Raw genomic sequence first — 19,454 nt, forward strand, 5'->3', positions numbered from 1 at the left:
GCCACACCTCTTCGGAGGTTCGCTGCCCTCTTTGGTGCCACGCCCCTTCCCCCGCTGGGGTTGTTTGGAGCCACGCCTTCCCGTCACGTCTTTTGAGGGCGATCCTCTCTCGAAACGCCCCCTTCCTGCTAAACTTTCTCCTTTACGTCAGCCTTCCACCGATCAAGCCACGCCTTCTGTCTCAGAGTTCGTCCATTCCTGGGCCACGCCCATCCCCTCCTTGTCTTCCTCGCGCCGCCTCCGCAACCGAGCGCCTCCATCTTCTCGCGCCTGGCTCAAGCAACGCCCTCCTGGCTCGCTAGACTGTCGCCTTCACTTTGATTCGCCATCTTACGTTGACGACCCAACTTATTCCACCAATGAAAAGTTTCGGACGGTGGCAAGAGCCCAACGAGAGGGGGCAGAGAGCGAGAAATGAAAGATCCGAGCCTTGCCATACAATATACAGTATTCTGAATTTGCAACTTATTCCTTTCCCCCTCTACCCGGCGCCTTTACTGTCTCATCCGCTTCCTCAAAAAGAAAACGACTGTGGATGGCCCCAAATTATCTAGGACTTTAAAACTACAACAAAAAGGATTCCAAACCAACTTTCCAAACGAGGGCAAGAAAATGGCAAATGCAATTTCCCCCGTCTAGTACTTGCTTAGCTGGAAGTGTTAAAATGACACATTGGGGGGATCTAGACTTATTTCTTACTGCTGGGATAGTGTTTCTGAAAGAGATTCCGTGGTGATGGTAGCTAGCTAGCTCACCAGGATGCATGCAATACCAGCAGCTGGCAAGAATAAACCCTTCCATCCTCATCTTCCAATATTCTCTCAAAACCCAGAGACACCAAACAATGAGAGTTTGAAGAATAAAGGAATTCCTTCATGCTGAAATGTGAGGAGTGACAGGTGTTTGGTCATCTTAAAAAGGGATCACACCCACTATGCTTTTGTGCCATGGCGGCTACAAAATTACTCTCCAGGATGAGAAGCCAAGGCTTTGCCATGTGTGTCTGGAAAATGAGGGGCAGCTGGTCATCATTCTACAAAAGCATCTGAGTTTACCAACACTGCAGTAGTTGGTGATTGCTTATGGAGACTAAGCAGCAACAAGGGTGGAGAGGGAAATTTTTCTGTGGAAGCCTGAAGTGGAACAGACGCAAGTTCCATGTGCATCTTGCATCCTTCAAGTTCCCAACTGAAAGTGGGAGTGAGAGTTTAAGGAAAACATAGCTTATTCACCCGAAAAACTGCAATTCCCCATAAAAGACTGGATTAAAAAAAAAACCCTGTTACTGTACTGTATTCTCAGGAAATTTAAGTTGACCCACCCATTATAAAGGGAAATTATTTGGGGGAGGAAAACTAACCCTCCTTTCAGAACATAGTAACCATAGTAACCATGTAGTGAAACCCATCACAGTAATAATTTAGAGGGGAAAAGAGTGGATTCGCTGCATCTGGTCATGTGCTGGCATGAGTTAATGCGAGTGGCACATCTGGAAAGTACAAGGTTAGACAAGTCAAATCAATGTCATCTCCCACTGCAACCTGCTTGTTACAGGATATAGATAGCCCAAACAAGTGGCACCTTTTCAGACATATTAAGATCTAGATTTTTCCAATGGTGATATTTGCTTTAAATGTTTTTTTTAATTGTGGTCAATTTCATATCATTAAATCCATAGTAATAACGATGGTGTCCTGAGACTACTTTATTTCCTCCTCCCATGCACAACTTGGCAATACTTTTTTTTTAAACTGCTAAAACAGTGTTTCTCAACCTTGGCAACTTTAAGATGTGTGGACTTCAACTCCCAGAATTCCCCAGCCAGCTGTGCTGGCTGGGGAATTCTGGGAGTTGAAATCCACACATCTTAAAGTTGCTAAGGTTGAGAAACACTGCACTAAAATATCACAAAAAGGATGTAAGCAAGTCTTGATCAGGCCAAGTGATAGGAGAAACAAACAAAAGCAAACTAAGTAATATGCTATGGGCACAAGACCAGCATTTTAGATCTTCTCTAATTAGGGATACATCTTTCTTTCTTTCTACTCTTTTTTTGCACACCTGTACAACTATATTGTAAAAATATTTTTAAGATGAAATTCTAAATGGCTCTTGCATTTAGTGACCTATATACAACTGCAGAATTAAAAATATGCTTCCCACAGACATTTTCCCACCCTTGAATAGGAAGGAAGTTGCGCCTGAAAAAAGACAAAAACTGTATTCCCCTGTACATTTTTTATGTTTACACATTATTGTTAAGAAAGATTAAACACTTTTTGGAAAAGGCTAAAAGACAAAACTGTACAAATTTACTAAAGCACATTTTAAGTACATAAAAAGAACTGTTTCATAAAGAGTGTTAATGAACAGCTGCAGGTGCCTCAGAAGTGTGAACAGCAAGAACTCACACGTGCATTGGCAGACTCCATATTTCAACTGTGCAAAATCACAAGTTCAATGATCTAATCGCCCACCCTCTATGAGCTAAAATGCAGATTTCTAGGAAGATAGGACAGTGTGTATCAAGGGCTGTATTCTTTGGGAAGGGGCTGGGAAGGAAATGAGGTATGTGTATTTTAACAAAGGCAGCCCGCTAGCATCCTGAGGGCTAGATTCAATCCATCAGGGCCATTTCAGATCAGGCCCCTGAGGGTCCTATCCATTTCCAAAGGGTTGTCCAGGTTTGTCGGTGAGGAAGTGTGTCTTTATTGTAAGAAATAATTTTTACTTTTTGGTTTTATATATGAAAAAGAGCCTTTTCTAAGTATAAATCTTGACTACTTATGCACTAGCAATTCTTTTCTGGGGGCTGAACACTGCTTAGGAGGACGAGTTGAGGGAGGAGGAAGAGAAAAAAGAATCGGTCAGCTGGAAAATACATAGCTTTAGTCCCTCAACTATACATGGTCTGGAGAAGAGAGCCTAACAATATGGATAAGAGACATCCCTGCATTACGGGCTGGGGGGACAAATCCATTTTCACACAAGAGTTGTAAAACAAAAATTAAGCTTCCAGCTTTCTGACCCAGCTTTATTTACATCTAGCTTAAAGATGCAGTGGGAAAATCGGGAGAACGGCTTGTTTCAAAATTGTATCTCACTGTACAGATCTACCTGCTTCTCGACAACTCCCCCCCCCACCCCAGGCCTACATTTTTTGGCACGCCAGAGTTTTTTTTTTTTTTATCCTAAATGCAGTAGGGCATGTGAGAGGGGCCTTGCAGATTTTATTTTTTAAAAGGATCCAAAATATGGAGCAAATCTCACACAACACATTTCTTCAGGAGGAAGTAAGTGTTCAGTCTGTGCTGACATGAGATAGCAAGCATTTGTTGCTACTCTCTTAGGGAGAAGGAAAAAGGGTGGGGGACTGCATTTTGCCAGGATCTGTTAAGGAACGCTATAAATAGGCAAACATTCCAAATAATAGAGAAAATTAACAACACTAGTTCTTCCTCTTTCAGTTTTTAGTTACCTCTTATCCTGTACTTTCCTTCCTCTATTTCTCCCTCAGTATCTTACAAACAACTTTCTTTTTACACATCAACCTACTTTAGAAGGGAACCGGATTGCATCATTCCTGAACGTTATCAAAAGCGCATGATTAGGGGATGTTGGTTGTAGCTTTTGGATCATAAAATGTTGATAAAAATCCATGATTAGGAGCTGAGATAAACTATTTCCTTTTAAAATCGACACACACACACACACACCACACTGGAAGCAGGGTTGTGCCCCTGCCTTAAAATAAAATAAAAAACAGTTCTGTAGTTGGAAAAGCTGGATTCTAGTGCAACATAATTTATGCAAACTGCATCATTTGCATAATCATTTTGCATAATCATCCAAATTAGGTACTTTGCATAATACATGTTCATTTTGCTAGCCATGGGAAGGGTAAGGGCACAGAATTTCTATCCCAATCATTGGAAAACTTGTTCGAGCTTCCCGTTTTGAGTCTGTGATGTTGGAAGGTATGTCCCATATCCCTTCAAGTGTATCTTTGCAGCTATTGTGGGCTAAAAGCTTTCTCGTAAAAAAAATCCTGAATGCCAAGGTTCTCAGAAGCTGAATTCTGTGCCTGATGCAACTTTCTACGCTTCTATGAGATTCTCGGAAGATGCGACTGCAGCACATCCCAAACTAATTGCGTGAATCCACAGCAGGCCAGCTTACTATCCAAGCCTCCATTTGTCCTTATTTCCCACTTCTCAAGACCCAACAGTTGGAGAGAGAGGTAAAGACCTGTCACCTTCCCAAAAGAGAAAATGGCAAAATCACTGATTTTACCCAAAGTGGTGAAGTGTCTTGGAGAAAAACAACAGGGTTACCCTGGAGGAAAGGCATGTACCTTTTAAGAAAGCAAACAGGCACTTAAACACCAACCGAGGCTGATTACCGTAAGCTTTGCTCCAAGATGAATTCCCATAATTCTCAAGAATGCAGAGCACAAGTTCCCTGAAGTGACCTAATGGAGGAAAGGCCTCTCATTTTACTTTGCCATTTTGCTGGGTTCTTTCCATGATAAGGTGAGCAAACAGAGGCAGAGCATTTCCTGCAAGAGAACGGGGCCTATGCTATTTAGTAACAGATGCACCAATCTTAAGTATTTTTAGAGCAAGTGTCCTCAAGAAGCAAATCTAGCAGCTTGGATAATACAAAGGGCAATAGAGCCTTCATAAAAATATAGGCACGTGGCATTTTTCAGGGGCAGTTTTAATTAGCAAGGAAGCAGGCATGGCTTCTCCTCTTCCATCCCAACCTACCTATACCAATTTATTCCCTTCAAGATATGGGCTGCTTTCTTTTTCTTTCTCTTTTAAACAAATCTTCTTAATTGAAGGGGCACTTGTTTATCTGCATCACGTAAAACCAAATTCTGAGAAATAGGACGGGCTGCCTCTTACAACACTGTGTATGTGTTTACCTACACACACACCCCTGCAACCTAGGTGATCAACACACACACACAAACCTTAAAAAGGAGCTCAGAATGGCCATGCCAAACTGTGGGTCTATGAAACGTAACCTCAATGCAACTCCGACAGGGCTTGGAGGAGCGTTTGCTGCCCATCCTTTTGTTTAAAAAAAGCTGTGTACAAAAAGGTTCCATCCTCTTCCGATGTGAAGACAGCGTGTTCACAACAGGCTGGCCAGGCTGGTGGTGGGTCCATTTTGTGCCTGAAACTGTACAGGTGGGGGCCCATCTGTCCACTGCAGGCAGGGAAAAACAAAGAAGTAGATGGAGATCACTGACCAGTACATGGTGGCTCAGCTGACAACGTGATATTGCTTTTAAAACAAACATTAAGTCTACACTGCAGAAATATGGAGTCCTTGGTGCTCTCTGAGCTTGGTTGTTTGCTTGCAAACCTTCCATTACCTGACTAGGTAACATCATCAGTGCTGGAGAGTGTGGGGTTTGCTCTCTGTTCATATACAGTAGCTTGTCCTGCAGTGTTGGTGGGGGTGTGGTTTTCTGCTTGGTAGTTCCTGATTAGAGTATTGTTTTCTGCTTGATTCTTTGACTGGTGTTCATTCCTGTCTATCTGGGTGTAGGCTGCTGGAGAGGATGTGTTCTGGTCTTCTTGTTTCCTTCTTAGCTTTTTTATTGTCTCTTTTGAATGTTGTGCAAATGTGGTTTATCTCTATGTATCTACAGATGGCTGACTTGTCTTCCAGGAATTCCCTAGCATTTTTGGATTTAGCTTGGTCTAGGATGCTCAGAGTTTCCCAGCTGAAAGTATGGTTGAGTCTGTCCATGTGTTGTGAGATTAAGGAGTTCACACTGTGTCTTCTGACTGCTAGTTGGCGTTCATGGATGCGCTCTGCACTTGGATGCACTCTGCACTTGGATGCGCTTTGCACAATGAAACGTCTGCAAGCAAACAACCAAGCTCAGAGAGCACCAAGGACTCCACAGTTCAACTCTGAGCTACATAGGTTCTCTTCTATTGGAATTGCAGAAGTATTTGAGCACAGCTTTAAAGTAGGAATGGGCAACATGCAAATGCCCTAAACTGCAATTTCCATGATTTCTCATCATTTCTGTGCTTGCTAGGACTGACCAAGGTTAGAACAATACCTAGATGACCATGTTGCTTGACCCTACTTTACTCTGCTGCTACCCTACCCTACCCTACTCTGCTTAATAAATTCAAAGGAGGTTAAGATTGGTTATTTTATTTACTCAATTTGTATACTACTTTTCAACTAGACAGAGATCTCAACCAATACCCCCAAAATACATGATCCAGAATTTCAAAATAACAAATTCTGTGGTTTTAAAGCTCCCCTCCAGAAATACTCTTAAAATTACTCACATTTTGAGAATTTTAGAGCTTTGCAACATTTTGCTGCTGTGATTATTTACTCTGCTGTAATTATTATAATGCTGGATTTCACTGTATCATTTATTTGTTAATTATTTTATACAGAAGGCTGTCCTGATAAATAGAGGTTGGAGGATAGCATATAAATGTTGTTAAATAAATCTGCGGTAAAAGCCATTCAATTAATCCCACTAAAAGGGAAAAAGAATATGATGGTTTTGACACCCAGAAGAGAACATAAAGTCTAGAGATTAGATCAACAGCTTGGCTTGCTTTCTTAACAAAAACAAACACATTCCAAGAGACACTGTGATCTCTACAATAGCTATGAACTTCTTTATAACATTATGATGATTAGAAAATAAGCAATGTACTTAGATCAAAGTTTCCAATAATTTTGAAAAAAAAACCCTCCAACTTCTACTACTTTCCATGCCCCTTAGTGCACAGATGGCCTACTCTTCAGCATGGATACTATGCAGAATCCTTGCATGCACCGCACTTTCCACGGAGACAAACTTGTCATCTGAGCCATGGATGCAACGTAAGAGGCAGGACTTGAAAACATATACAAGTGCACAGCAGCTTGTAGCCTGCAAGCTGTATGTGGCCCCCAGCACGCCGAGACTCTGCCAAAATTCAGTGGCAAAATGACTGAGTTTTGGTGGTGTGACTTCAGTCCATTTTGGGGGGTGTTTTAAAGATATGAATAAAAATGGGAAGCCCTGCCCCCATACCTACCCGTAACTCTAAAAAATGGCCTCCTGCTTCCATTTCCATCTTTAAACACTTTCCACTAAAGGCCAAAAATGTGCTGTTTTACTAACAACACAGCACCACCCCACCACTTTTTGTACTCCTTAAGCATTGCCTATCACTGTCCTAAAACGAGAGGGCCAATGGAAAAACCAGGAAGGGGAACTGTATGCCATACTGTCCCACCTACTCCCTGCCTCTGCAGGTTTCAATAACTTACGATTTGAATAACTGCCATATTAAACTTGAGCAGCTCGGGAACAGAGTATCTGTAAGGATACTTACAGGAAGTAAGTAAGATACTTACTGTAAGTATCTTTTCCCTGGAACCCACTGCTTCCCCCCGGGCCCCATGGCACACACTCAGGCTGGCATATAGAAAGGGCAAGAAAGAAAAAATGCACCCAGTATTTGGAATGGGGAAGCCAACATACAGTGATAAGGTTGTGCTCTGGGAGACTACAGGCCTCAATGTGGTCCTGGAGCAGCTGCTGGGAAAAGTTCTGATGCATCTGCGCTGCCTCATGAGCGTCAATGGCATTCCCACATGCTTTGTTTAGGTCTTCATCGGAAAGGAGAGAGAGGGAAATGGAGACATTAGATTGCAAATCCTTTCAGGCAGGAACCCATGCTCCCCTTTATGTAGTAACATAGGCATAAATGGTACTCTGCATTTAATAATATTTATTATTATTATTATTGTTATTATTATTATTATTATCCTGCCTTTTTAAAATATAGCTATTGGGTCAAATGTACCTGATGTTCCCACCTCCTGTTTTCCACCCAAAACAACAACCCTGTAAGTTTACCTGGGCTGAGAGAGAGTGACTGGCCCAAAGTCACCCAGCTGGCTTTCATGCCTAAGGCAGGACTAGAACTCACAGTCTCCTGGTTTTTAGGCCAGCTATACTACACCACTACACCAAACTGACTCTAATAATAAGTAAATAATATTATTAAAAGCATCAGGAATTATATCTACACTTTCAATTTCTTAAAACTGAATTCATGACTTCCTAAAACATACATGGTAAAAAGTAAGAGCAAGCGCCATAATCTAAAACTTCTATATTAAACTATTATCTCCTCGGTGATCTTGAGATGGCAATGTAATTTAAGATTAAACTATTCTGGATAGGCAGATTAACATGCGTAAGAGGGCTGAATAAGTGCATGAAACAAAAATGATATTTAATAGAAAACAAACTGCAGGTGGTCCTTGCTCAATGACCACTCATTTAGAGACTGTTTGAAGTCACGATGGTGCTGAATGAGTGGTACTTACAACTGGCCCTTGTAGTGTCCCCGTGGTTATGTGATCGCAATCCCGGCACTTGGCGACTGGCTCGCAATTATGACATCACAGAGCCCTGCGGTCATGTGATCACAATTTGCAACCTTCACCACTGGCTTCCGACAAGCAAAGTCAGTGGGGAAGCCGGCAGGAGGCCACAAACGGTGACCACACGATGTTGCACTTAACGATGGTGCGGGATTCACTTAAGGATGGCAACTGAAAATGCCGGAACTGCTGTTGCTAAGCGATGCGGTCACAAGATGTCACGCTTTACGACCACGTCGCTTAGCAATGGCAATTCCAGTCTCAATTACTGTCATTAATTGAGGACTACCTGGATTGGAGTCCAGAAGTTCTGTAGAGTCAGTTTGTAACAGCTGCAGTTTAGCAGAAACAAGAGAACATTTCTGTTGCGTAAAACTTCCAGCCAAAACAAAATTTGGAGGGATCCTGGAATGTCTTTACAGGTAGGAAGGGAAAGTGTGGTGTGTGTTGCCCCCCCCCCACCTCAGCATGGCTCGTGCACTGCTCCCACCTTCCCAGCACCTTCCGTTTCCTTGCTCCTACCTCCCTTTCGCCACAGCTGCCAAGATCCCAACATGGCATTTCCCGCCAGCTTGCCCCTCTGATCTCTTCCTTCCTCCCCTCGGTTGCCATTGCCCCCAATGTCGACACACTCTGTCACTGAAGGAATCCCACTCTTACTCCCAGTCCCCAAGCCATTTCTGGCAGGAACAACCAGGTTTTGGCCCATATCCAGAACAAAACAGCCTTGGTTCTGTTTGGTCAAGAGACTGATATCCATGGTTCAGTTTGGATATGGACAGCCCAAACCTAGCTGTTCTTTGCGCATTCCAAAGGCTGCACCAGGACCAGAGAGTTACAGCTGCATTGGAGTTCACTGGATAGTCGTGGGCCTGTCATATTCTCAGCCTAGTTACAGGATTGTTATGGGTGTTAAAACAGATGAGAGAATAGAAAACTGAACTCCTTGGAGAAAGGGAGAGATACAGATAGGGTTTAAAATAAGTAAGCAGGTAAATGATCTGGCGTAATATAAAGCAGCTTTGTAGGTGGCAGCTGTTTCACAAGAACAACTAGGCTATTTTCAGTCCCTTTCTTAGCAGTCCTTACCCCTTTTCACCGCTGCCACTGACTGGACTGAAATTTCAGTGACCCGAGATTTTTTTCTCGGTTACGTACACACACCTCAAATCCCATTAATATGTATGTAAAGTTAGGAATTTTTGCCCAAGGTGCATCAGTTTAGATGTATTTAAACCGAACTGCATTTACCATTTGATTAACCATCTAGTTTAACAAGATCCTTTTGGCACATCAAGTGAGTTAATATTGTGTGTGTATATATGCATAATATACATACTGTATTATGTGTAAGTACTGCGTACGAGTCTCCTTCTGCACTGAAGTTAAACAGCTACTGAACCCACATTATGCTAAGCTGCAACATGATTTGCTTGATTTTGACACTGCGTGAGCTTAGCCAATGCGGTTTGCAAACGATGGTTTATGTCTTAGTATGTCGCGTGAACCCAGCTCCTTGTGGCTTATTCAATAACCCACAGTTAAATAAACCACCGTTTATCACAGTGTACAAACCCAGCCAGTGAATTATGGTCCCTTCCCTTAACTGACCTCTCAGGAGAGCCGATGACCACAGCTGCACAGACATGTCTGGGATCTTGCTGGCCAGCTGCATGGCTGGGACTACCATGTTGTTACTCTCCTAGAGATAAAAGGGTCTTTATCAAATAAAGTAGGCAATCGGATATGGTTACTTTTCCTTGAATTTGCTGACCGGAACAATCACATCCAAATCAAAGAGTTGCAGGACACCATCTGTCACCATTCAACACAACCCTCCTGGCATTTCATACCATACCTAATAGATTTCCAAAATGTCCCAACCAGGCAGCTGCCTTCACTCCCCTCCCCTCCCCAGCAAAACAATGCATTGATCCTTTCCAGAAAGTTTTATCTGAATATGCAAATGAGTAAGAAACTCTCTTTCAGAAAGGTCTACCTGATTTGAATCAATCAAGTCTGTTTCAAAACTTTTGTCTACTGTCTGAAAAAAAAATCCAAAAGAAACAAGACAGGACACGATAATCTCTTATCGAGTGTTCCACTGTGACTTCATCATTTCTTTGTCACCACACCTCATTCAAAGATGCAGCAAAAATCATTAACCTCCCCAAAAGAGGCAAGGCAGAGTCCTGAGTCCTGCAGGCCATGTATGGGGATAACAACCTCAGCAAGGCTTAAATTATCTCATTACAGGTAGTCCTCACTTAACAACTGCCCTGTTTGGTGACTGTTCAAAGTTACAACGGCACTGAAAAAATAACTTTACAACTGGTCCTTGAATTTACAAGTCACAGCATCCCTGCAGTCATGTGATCGCCATTCAAGTGCTTTGCAACCAGCATGCGTTTATGACGGTCGCAGCTTCCCACGGTTGTGGGATCACCGTTTGCGAGCTTCACAGCTGGTTTCCGAGAAGCAAAGTCAATGGAGAAACTGGTAGTAAAATTACATGTCATGGTCACGTGATGTCCCACTTAACAACCATGGGTGAGTCGCTTAATGACTTCAGCGGAACTGATGTAAGTCCGGAGTGGTCAAGTGATGTTTCACTTAGTGACCATGTCACTTAGCGATGGAATTGCTGGTCCCAATTGTGGTTGTTAAGTGAAGACTACCTGTAATTCGTTTCTCATTGCATGTTCACAGTTCTTCCGGGACACCCATTTCACTCTTTGCAATAAGCAGATAAACGGCAATGTGGGATAATTTAGTGTACAGCAAAGACGTACAGTAATTATCAATCTTTCACAAATTTTCCAGCACACCATATGACTACCACCTCCCCACTTGAGCCCATTGACAGGCATGTTGGCAAAACTTTGCATTGAGATTAATTTCACGCTCTTATCTCATTAGCAAAAAAAAAAGTGAAGTATCAACACCACCACTGAACAGGGTTGATGACTTACCCTGTGATTCCCTAATACGTAGAAGATGTGACCCAAAAGAACAAGAGAGCATGCTGTTAGTCGGTTTAGATCTTCTGCGTTTGACATTTTTAGCGTCTCTCGTAAAAAACGCCTACCAAAACAAAAGATTAAAGTAGCAGAATTACAGTAATTTTATTACAAATCTTGAAACTCGGCATTTAACTGGGACTTGAGGCATTTTATCCATTCAATCATGAACTTAGGTATCTCAACAGAAACAATCTAGACAGTTTTACCGCAGTTTAGCCACCATTTTTATACTTGTTCAGTTACGTGCTATTAGGTGAGCAATCTGCTAACCACAGAGATTACGCAGAGACTGGGGAGGCCCAAGTGAGTTCCCAAGATGATAGAGTAGGGAAACGGGTACTTGCTGGCATCCATACATTTAACTTTTTTCTTTTTAAGAACTTTATTAATTGCTGCGCTGACCGGTCTACTGTGGAGATTGCGAAAGGCGCAGTTCAAGCCGCCGTTCTCCCACCAGAAGTCCATACATTTAACTCTTGAGGGAGACCATGGCATCGCTCATTCAGGTGATTCGGTATAAAGGGTAGTTTCCTGCTTAGGTAAAGCAGATTCTTAACAGAGTATTTAGGTGTTCTCAAATAACAACACAACTAAGCAGGTTCTGAGCTGTCTTTTCACTCAAAGAAGAAATGCTTTGTGACTCACTTGGCTTCATTGTACCTTCCTTGAAAGAAGGAGAACAGCCCTCGGATATAGAAAGCGGCAGCTCGAAGGCAGTGAGAACTGGAGATAGAGCAGACACACAGCCGCGTTAAGTGTGCATTAGTGGCCCAAGGGGCGAATCACAGGTCCAACTGGTGGTTGTGTGTAACCGATGAACCCCTATCAACAGATACATTCTTCAAACTGTTCAGACTTGCTTTCAAACAGTATTATTGTCACACCTTTGTTCTCCAAAGCCACGTTTCTCGACCTTGGCCACTTTAAGACAGGTGGACTTCAACTCCCAGAATTCCCTAGCTAGCTGCTCCAAAGTATCTAAAGTGCTGGATTTAGGAATATAGATTCAGAACTGAGGCATATAAAGAGAAGGCCAGACAAGCACGTATTGGTTGGCTCAGTGAGATCATCCTTACGGAATTTCTCTTGTCAACACACAGGTTACCCATCACAACCTCCAGCTACCAACATTACATCAAACCCTTCATGGCAACTCAGCTGGCTGAGTCTTCATACAGCAACAGCCTAGAAAGGGCAGGCTGCTGCACATAGGCAGCTGATGCCACCAAAACCAGCTGCCACAGGGAAATCTCTCTATAGCACCCTTTAGCCTCACAGCCCATTTCTAAAGAGGCAACTGGTCCACTCTTGTTCCTGTCATCTATTCCCCTTCTTAATTTCCACTACTTCTTTGCACTTTTTGTCACTGGCACTGCTTTTCTCAAGATGAATAGCTGACTTCTATGCTTCTCTTCCTGTCTGGAGGGATTAGCCTCCACATCTATATGCATACACTACAGGGAGTCCTCATTTAACAACCATTCATTTAGTGATGGTTCGGACTTATGGTGGTGCTGGAAAAACCGACTTATGGCCGGTCCTCACACTTACAATCGCACTTGGCAACTGGTTCACATTTATGACCGTCGCTGCATCCATGGCCATATCATTGCCATTTTTTACCTTCCCAGCTGGCTTCTGGCAAGCAAAAGTCATGGGGCATGATTCACTTAATGACCACATGGTTCACTTAATGCCTGCAGTGATTCGCTTAACAAGCACTGCAAAAAAAAGCTCGTAAAATCAGGTAGGATTCACTTAATGACTGCTTTGCTTAGCAACCAAAATTCCAGTCCCAGTTGTGGTTGTTAAGTAAGGACTACCTGTAGACAATCCGTGACCTGATGGGTCATCGTTTCAGGGATATTTCCTTACCAGATTCCTCAATGCCTTCAATAATGGCAGAGCTCCTAATGTACTGGAAAAGTTCTTAAAAATTCAGGGAGATATTCAGAGATGTATCTGCCTTGAAAATAGCCAACATTGAACTGTATAGCTCAATCAAACATCAGGAATTGACCACGGGAAATGTTTTATGACATTTTGTATTATGTCATAAAATGTTTTATGATAATTTTTATGAATTTGCCAAATTTCTATTCCGTGGGAATTGTGGGTTCCAGATTTTGGAGACATTCTGTAAGTTAGCCCATATGAGGTAACTTGGTTCAAAAAGTTTGCCCTACAATGCACTGTTTTGCCCACTTAAAGGTTATAAAGTATCAAACAGACACGAGAATTTTAGTAATATATACAGTAGATGGAATAAATAGAATTAAAATATTCCATGTGCAACATTTCAATCTCCAAACAGGCTACTTCAAGGAATGTTCTGTGTTGGAAGCAGAAGGGTTTTTTAAAGATGTTTACTGTTTTATCATTTTGCTATATGCCACCTAGAGTCACTTTTCATGAGATGGGCAGCCATGTAACTTTGATAAATGCATGTATGTATGTATGTTCTGGGGGCTGCTAAACTAGTTCAACCTCAACACAGAACTGTCCAGCCAAATTGGAACAGGCTTGTTTTGAAGTCACAGAGGTTCTGAAAAACTTGGAATGGAGGTAAAAATTGTTGGTTTCAAGGTCTGCAGCCTGGCTGATGATGTACACAGCCAGCCTCCATTACTTCTGTCTTTAAAGAGGCGAGGACTTGTAGAGAGATGAGAAGAATGAATGGCAATTGTCAATCATCTTGTCAAATCACTCGTGTGTTTTTTTCTTAAGTCTGCCTTAAAAATTCAAAACTATCCAAGCCCAAAGGTTAGTTTCAAAGGCCTATTCAGAAAGCATTCCACCAGGGAGAACTGTTGGGATATTCTCTTGATTTTTAGGTGGACCGTGAAGAACCACATTTAAACAGATCTTTAAGACTGTGCACTCCATTATTTATAAAGGCTTTGGTTTTATTCTTTCTTATATGCCTTCATACTGGAATGTATCTGTCACTTCTGTTATTTGAAAGCAGGATGTACTGTAAATGTAATTAATAACTAAGCTAAAAAGAAAGTACAGAGATTGAAGAGCAGACTGACAAGGCACGTTGTACTGTTTTAAACGTCCACTTGGACAAATATCAGTTACTGTTGGTGATCAAATTGCCTATCTAAACTTCCTGGCATATAAAAATGTAGCCATAAAACAGAGAGTTCACCAGTGTCCTGCACCAGTGTACAAGTACTGCTTGTGCCAAATAATCATTACAAGCCATCCAATGTAATGGGTGAAAGTATTACAGATTCACCTACCTCACAGGAAAATTGTGGTCCGGGTTTATCCTTTCCAATAAACTATAAAGCTGGAGAGGAGGAAGACATGAGGAAGGAAGTTAGTTTTTAAATCATGATTACAGCTGTAGAGGACAAAGGCAGATGGACCCAACAGTTTTATCATATGAACATTTTCCAAGGCTTCCTGGGCACAGTTTGCCTGAGCTCAGTTACAGCTCAGCCAATTTTTACACGCTGAAAGGAATTCCATGTACTACGTAGCAACTTGCATGGCCTCTGATGATTATACATGATGCGTATCTCATGCAAATGAGATAAAACACATTCTGTTTACAACTAGATATTGTGCTAAATTCTAAACAGCACCAATGTGAATTTGGAATTGTTCAATGGAGTGTTGTTTAATAAGAAGACATAAGATGCTGTTTGTAGAACATCTTGAAATGACTTTTTAAAAACGTGATTACAGGTAGTCCTCACTTAATAAACATTTGTTTAGTGACGGTTCAGACTTAGGATGGTGCTGGAAAAAATGACTTGGTGCTCACATGACCATCGAAGCATCCCCCCCCAGTCACATGATCACAATTTGGGCGCTTGGCAACCGATTCACATTTATGACCGTTGCAGCATCCTGTGGTCACGTGATCGCCATTTTCTACCTTCTGGGCCAGCTTCTGGCAAGCAAAATCAATGGGGAACCACGTGATTCGCTTAACGACCATGTGGTTCGCTTAACGACCATGGTGATTTGCTTAATGACCACTGCAAAAAAGGTCGTAAAATTGGGTCAGATTCGCTTAATGACCACTTAGCTTAGCAACTGAAAGTCTGGTCCCAATTGTGGTCATTAAGCAAGGACTAACTATAATGTAAACCCTTGTTTTCCTTCTGTTGTGCTCTATGTGATGCAGCCCACTGTTCAGATTTGATTTAGAGGCCAGTACTATAGCCAGGTCACTTACCTCTTGATGCCGGTTTCCTTCCCTGATATAGACACTTGCCAAGTTTGTCACAATAAAAGCCCACAATTCCTGATGGGTGGTGAGCTGCAGCACAGAAAAAACACATACGATGAAGAAAGGTTTAAGCATTTTCCCCCTCTTATCGCCCACAGCAATACGAGCCTTCCAAGTTATTTAATTAATCAGCTTCTTTGAAGAGGAGACTTGCAACCACAAGAAAACAAAAAAAGAAAGAAAAAAAATCCACACTGAACACAATCCTACCCGAAGTGCTGTGGTGAACTGTGCTTCTGCGTTGTCCATGCAGTTCACAGAAATGCAATACAGCCCCTTCAATGGAAAACAGGAGGGACATTTCAGAAAAGGTATGTTGGTCTTTAAGAAAGAAGACTGGGGGGAGGAAGGATGGAATGCGTACCGATGTGCACACACTGACTGTAGATTCAAGTCAGTGTTTCTCAACCTTGGCAACCTGAAGGTGTGTGGACTTCAATTCCCAGAATTCCCCAGCCAGCCATGCTGGGAATTGAGGTCCACACACCTTCAAATTGTCAAGGTTGAGAAACACTGATCTAAGTAAACAGCTCAATATGCTTTAAAGATTATGACTCTCACTTGTCTTCCCACCACAAAGCAGCAGATTCCAGAAGAGAAATAACATGCTTTTGAACCTTGTCCTCAGCTGGATTCCAGGGGTAAAGATGATCAAGGCCATCCACTTGACTTGAGGGAAAACTCAAGCGTTTTTGCCATAGATCTCAGTGGAAGTGTTGCCTCTGCATGCACCCACAGCCCAGATAACTGGGGGAAATCATCCACATAAATCCCTGCTGATGTGGATTGAGGAGGATTTACTTAAAGGCCTCTTCATCTATTGGAACTGAAGGTGAGATGGGAAGCTATATCAATTGGATGGATGGGATGGGATAGCTCTGCCTCCCTGCTTATGCATGGGCAGCGGAACTGCTCAATGTAGCCGCTTGTTACCAAAGCCTTGTGGGGATCCACTTGTTTAAATAGAGAACTGGCAGATTCCTAACAAACGGAACTCCAGTTTCCTACCCTGAATAAAATTCTACCGGTTCGTGAAAACGCAGACTTACACGCATCACGGAACAGTGTCTTGTGACCACTTCAGGAACTGGGAAGCTGTACTCACCAGAAGAGCGTGTAGCTGGGCAGCATGATTAGAAAAGAGCCGGGGAGACTGCTGACAGAGCTGGCAAACCTGTGAAATCTTGGGGCAAACAGAAGAGAACGTGACTTAGTAGCACAGGTGCTTCAGAACGATTCTTCTGACCCCCTCAGCCCAGGAGGAGTCACTTCCTTTCTTTGCTTTCCCCTTTTCTGACACCCCTGCTGACTCCAGTGGCGCTCCTGGGGCCGCTTTATTTTTAAAGTCACTTTGGTGATGCTGCAACACTCCCTCCTCCCCAAGTACAGAAAACAGCAGATAAGGCTTCACTAAAGGACTCTGGCTGGCTCTCATTTTTTTTATAGAACCACGCTTTTCCAAAGCTGTTACAATCTGCAGCGCTGGAAAAGGCGACGGTAAGCCCATTCCTCGCTCTTGGATGCCCCGCAGCAGTGACACTGTTCCAAGATCCTCCAAGACCACTTCCTTTGCAACAGCCGCAGAGTGGTGATTCCAGTCGAGCCACGTTCCTCCACCCACCGGCTTCCTCCCACGCTCCCCAGTGTCAAAGGGCACCAAGCGCACTGAAGCAATGCCGGTCGTTACCTCTTGCAGGGCTGTAGCTTTGTGCCCTGTGACAAGCCGGCACATGATGATGTGCTCCAACAAAATGACTTGGAAAGACGATAAGATCGGGCTGCAGTCGAGCACTGGAAGAAAAAAATGATGTCGTTCAGGAAAAAGAGGAGGAAGGGAACAGCTCTTCGTTTGTGGAATGGCCACAGCTGTTTTTCTGAAGCAGGCGGCAGAACACCCTCCATGCTACTCTCCCTCATTGTGGGGGAAAAGAAATATGCCAAAAGGGCCCTGCCGTAAGAATCAGGTGGTTCTTTCTGGCATCGATCGCTAAACTGAAGAGCAAAAGTGATATTGGTACTATTTCTTGACTTCAGGAAAGATCTTGGCTGACTAAGCAACTCTGAATGAAGCACAGCCAAAAACAAGACCAGTATTTTGGGAGGGGATCTATTACTGGTCTGGAAAAAGGAGACTGGAACCCTGAAACAAGAACAATAAAGGAAAAAGAAGGAAGGCAGGGAAGTGGAACGTGCAAGCTGGGCATTCCAGAACAGAATCTCTATGAAGACACACACCAAAGAAGTTTACTCTGCTCACTTTTGAGTTTCTCCAGCTGCATCAGGGCTTTGTCAGTGTATTTCTGGGCCTTCTCCAAATATCCAGCCTGCATGGAGTGCATCACCGTCACCTGGCAAAAAACACCAGATTTTTTGGCAGATCATTTTGCAATCCTGAAACAACATACCTCACGTTCTCCCTGCTACAAATTAACATTACTCATTTTACATAAAAAGCTATGAGAGGACACAATCCTGAGTGATGAAACATGCAGTTAGCAACACTGTGAACACCCATGCTGACACACCACCTGTGCTATTAAAACATGCGTGTTCATCTCCTTCGTTACAACAGAGCACATGGCAGTGTCAAACCATCCTCATTTAGAAAGCCTTCCTGCCAAAGATGTAAATAATTTACAAAAAACATGGAACCCTATGCCTTTAGTTTTTAGTAGTTCAGGACTCCTGGCTCCTAGCTTCAAGTTTAAACATAGCCTTCCCAAGCAGGTGGCAGTTTTCAGTCAGCTATGTTGAATTCAATGGGATGTACTCCAATGTAAATGGATAATGGTTAGACCACTGGACCATCTAGCCCAGGGTTTCTCAACTGGGGTTCCGTGGCACCCTAGAGTTCCACAAGAGGTCACTAGGGGTTCCCTGGGAGATCACAATTTATTTAAAAAATTATTTGTGGAGTCCTTGGCGCTCTCTGAGCCTTGTTTTTTTCTTGCAGACGTTTCATTGCCAGACTAGGCAACATCTTCAGTGCGAAGAGGGAGCGGGCCTTGCTCTCAGTTTATATACCGTGGCTTGCCCTGCTTGTGTTGGTGGGGGTGTTGTTCTCTTCTTGGGAGTTGGGCTGTTGTTTGCTGTTTGGTTGATTGCCTAAGTTGATAGTTCCTTGATTAGGGTGTATTGTGCTGTTTGATGGTTCATCTGGTGTTAATCCTAGTGTTGATTTTTGCATATCTGGGTGTTGATTGCTGGCAAGGGAGTGTACTGGTCTTTTGGCTTTTCTATTGTCTCTTTTGAATGGTATCTAAATGTTGTTTACCTGTGTGTGTCTGTTGATGGCTGCTTGGTCTGAGTGCCAGGTTTCCATTTGAAATTATTTCAAATTCGGGAAACTTCACATTAAAGAGGTAAGTTTCACTCTTTATTTTTAGTTCAAGAACACCATTAATGCATATATACAGGTCTACCCATGAAACAAATACAGTAATCTTGTAACTTCTGGCCTCTATCTGAGCCTGAATGTGCAGGGGTTCCCCGAGGCCTGAAAAATATTTCAAGGGTTCCTCCAGGGTCAAAAGGCTGATCTAGGCAATGCTGACAACCCTGACTGTAACAGCTCCCCAGAGTCTCCAGGAGACAAACCCCTTTCTGAGCTCTGCTGCTAGACACTCTGCTATCTGAAGGTCCAGCGGTTAAACTGGGGCATTTCTGCAAGCAAAGGAAGGACTCCATCAGTGAGCTATGATGCTCTCGGGAAACCTTTGGCATTGTCATATTCTGAGCCTGTTCAG

General features: G+C 42.9%; 1 protein-coding gene across 1 annotated transcript in view; it reads right to left on the bottom strand.

Moving 5' to 3' along the window:
* Positions 1-2,219: 2,219 nt before the first annotated feature.
* MAU2 (MAU2 sister chromatid cohesion factor) overlaps positions 2,220-19,454 on the bottom strand; it is a 31,670-nt gene continuing 14,435 nt past the window's right edge. Inside the window, exons 9-19 of the mRNA XM_063290803.1 lie at positions 17,966-18,056; positions 17,396-17,499; positions 16,814-16,891; positions 15,919-15,984; positions 15,655-15,738; positions 14,708-14,757; positions 12,105-12,182; positions 11,409-11,520; positions 10,048-10,138; positions 7,526-7,653; positions 2,220-5,217 (exon numbers count right to left, since the gene is read on the bottom strand). Of these exons, the coding sequence (XP_063146873.1) occupies positions 5,143-5,217; positions 7,526-7,653; positions 10,048-10,138; positions 11,409-11,520; positions 12,105-12,182; positions 14,708-14,757; positions 15,655-15,738; positions 15,919-15,984; positions 16,814-16,891; positions 17,396-17,499; positions 17,966-18,056 (957 nt within the window). The 3' untranslated portion in view covers positions 2,220-5,142. The remainder of the gene's footprint in view (positions 5,218-7,525; positions 7,654-10,047; positions 10,139-11,408; positions 11,521-12,104; positions 12,183-14,707; positions 14,758-15,654; positions 15,739-15,918; positions 15,985-16,813; positions 16,892-17,395; positions 17,500-17,965; positions 18,057-19,454) is intronic.

Source organism: Candoia aspera, chromosome 1, assembly GCF_035149785.1.
Source record: "Candoia aspera isolate rCanAsp1 chromosome 1, rCanAsp1.hap2, whole genome shotgun sequence".
In the NCBI taxonomy this organism is placed as follows: domain Eukaryota; kingdom Metazoa; phylum Chordata; class Lepidosauria; order Squamata; family Boidae; genus Candoia; species Candoia aspera.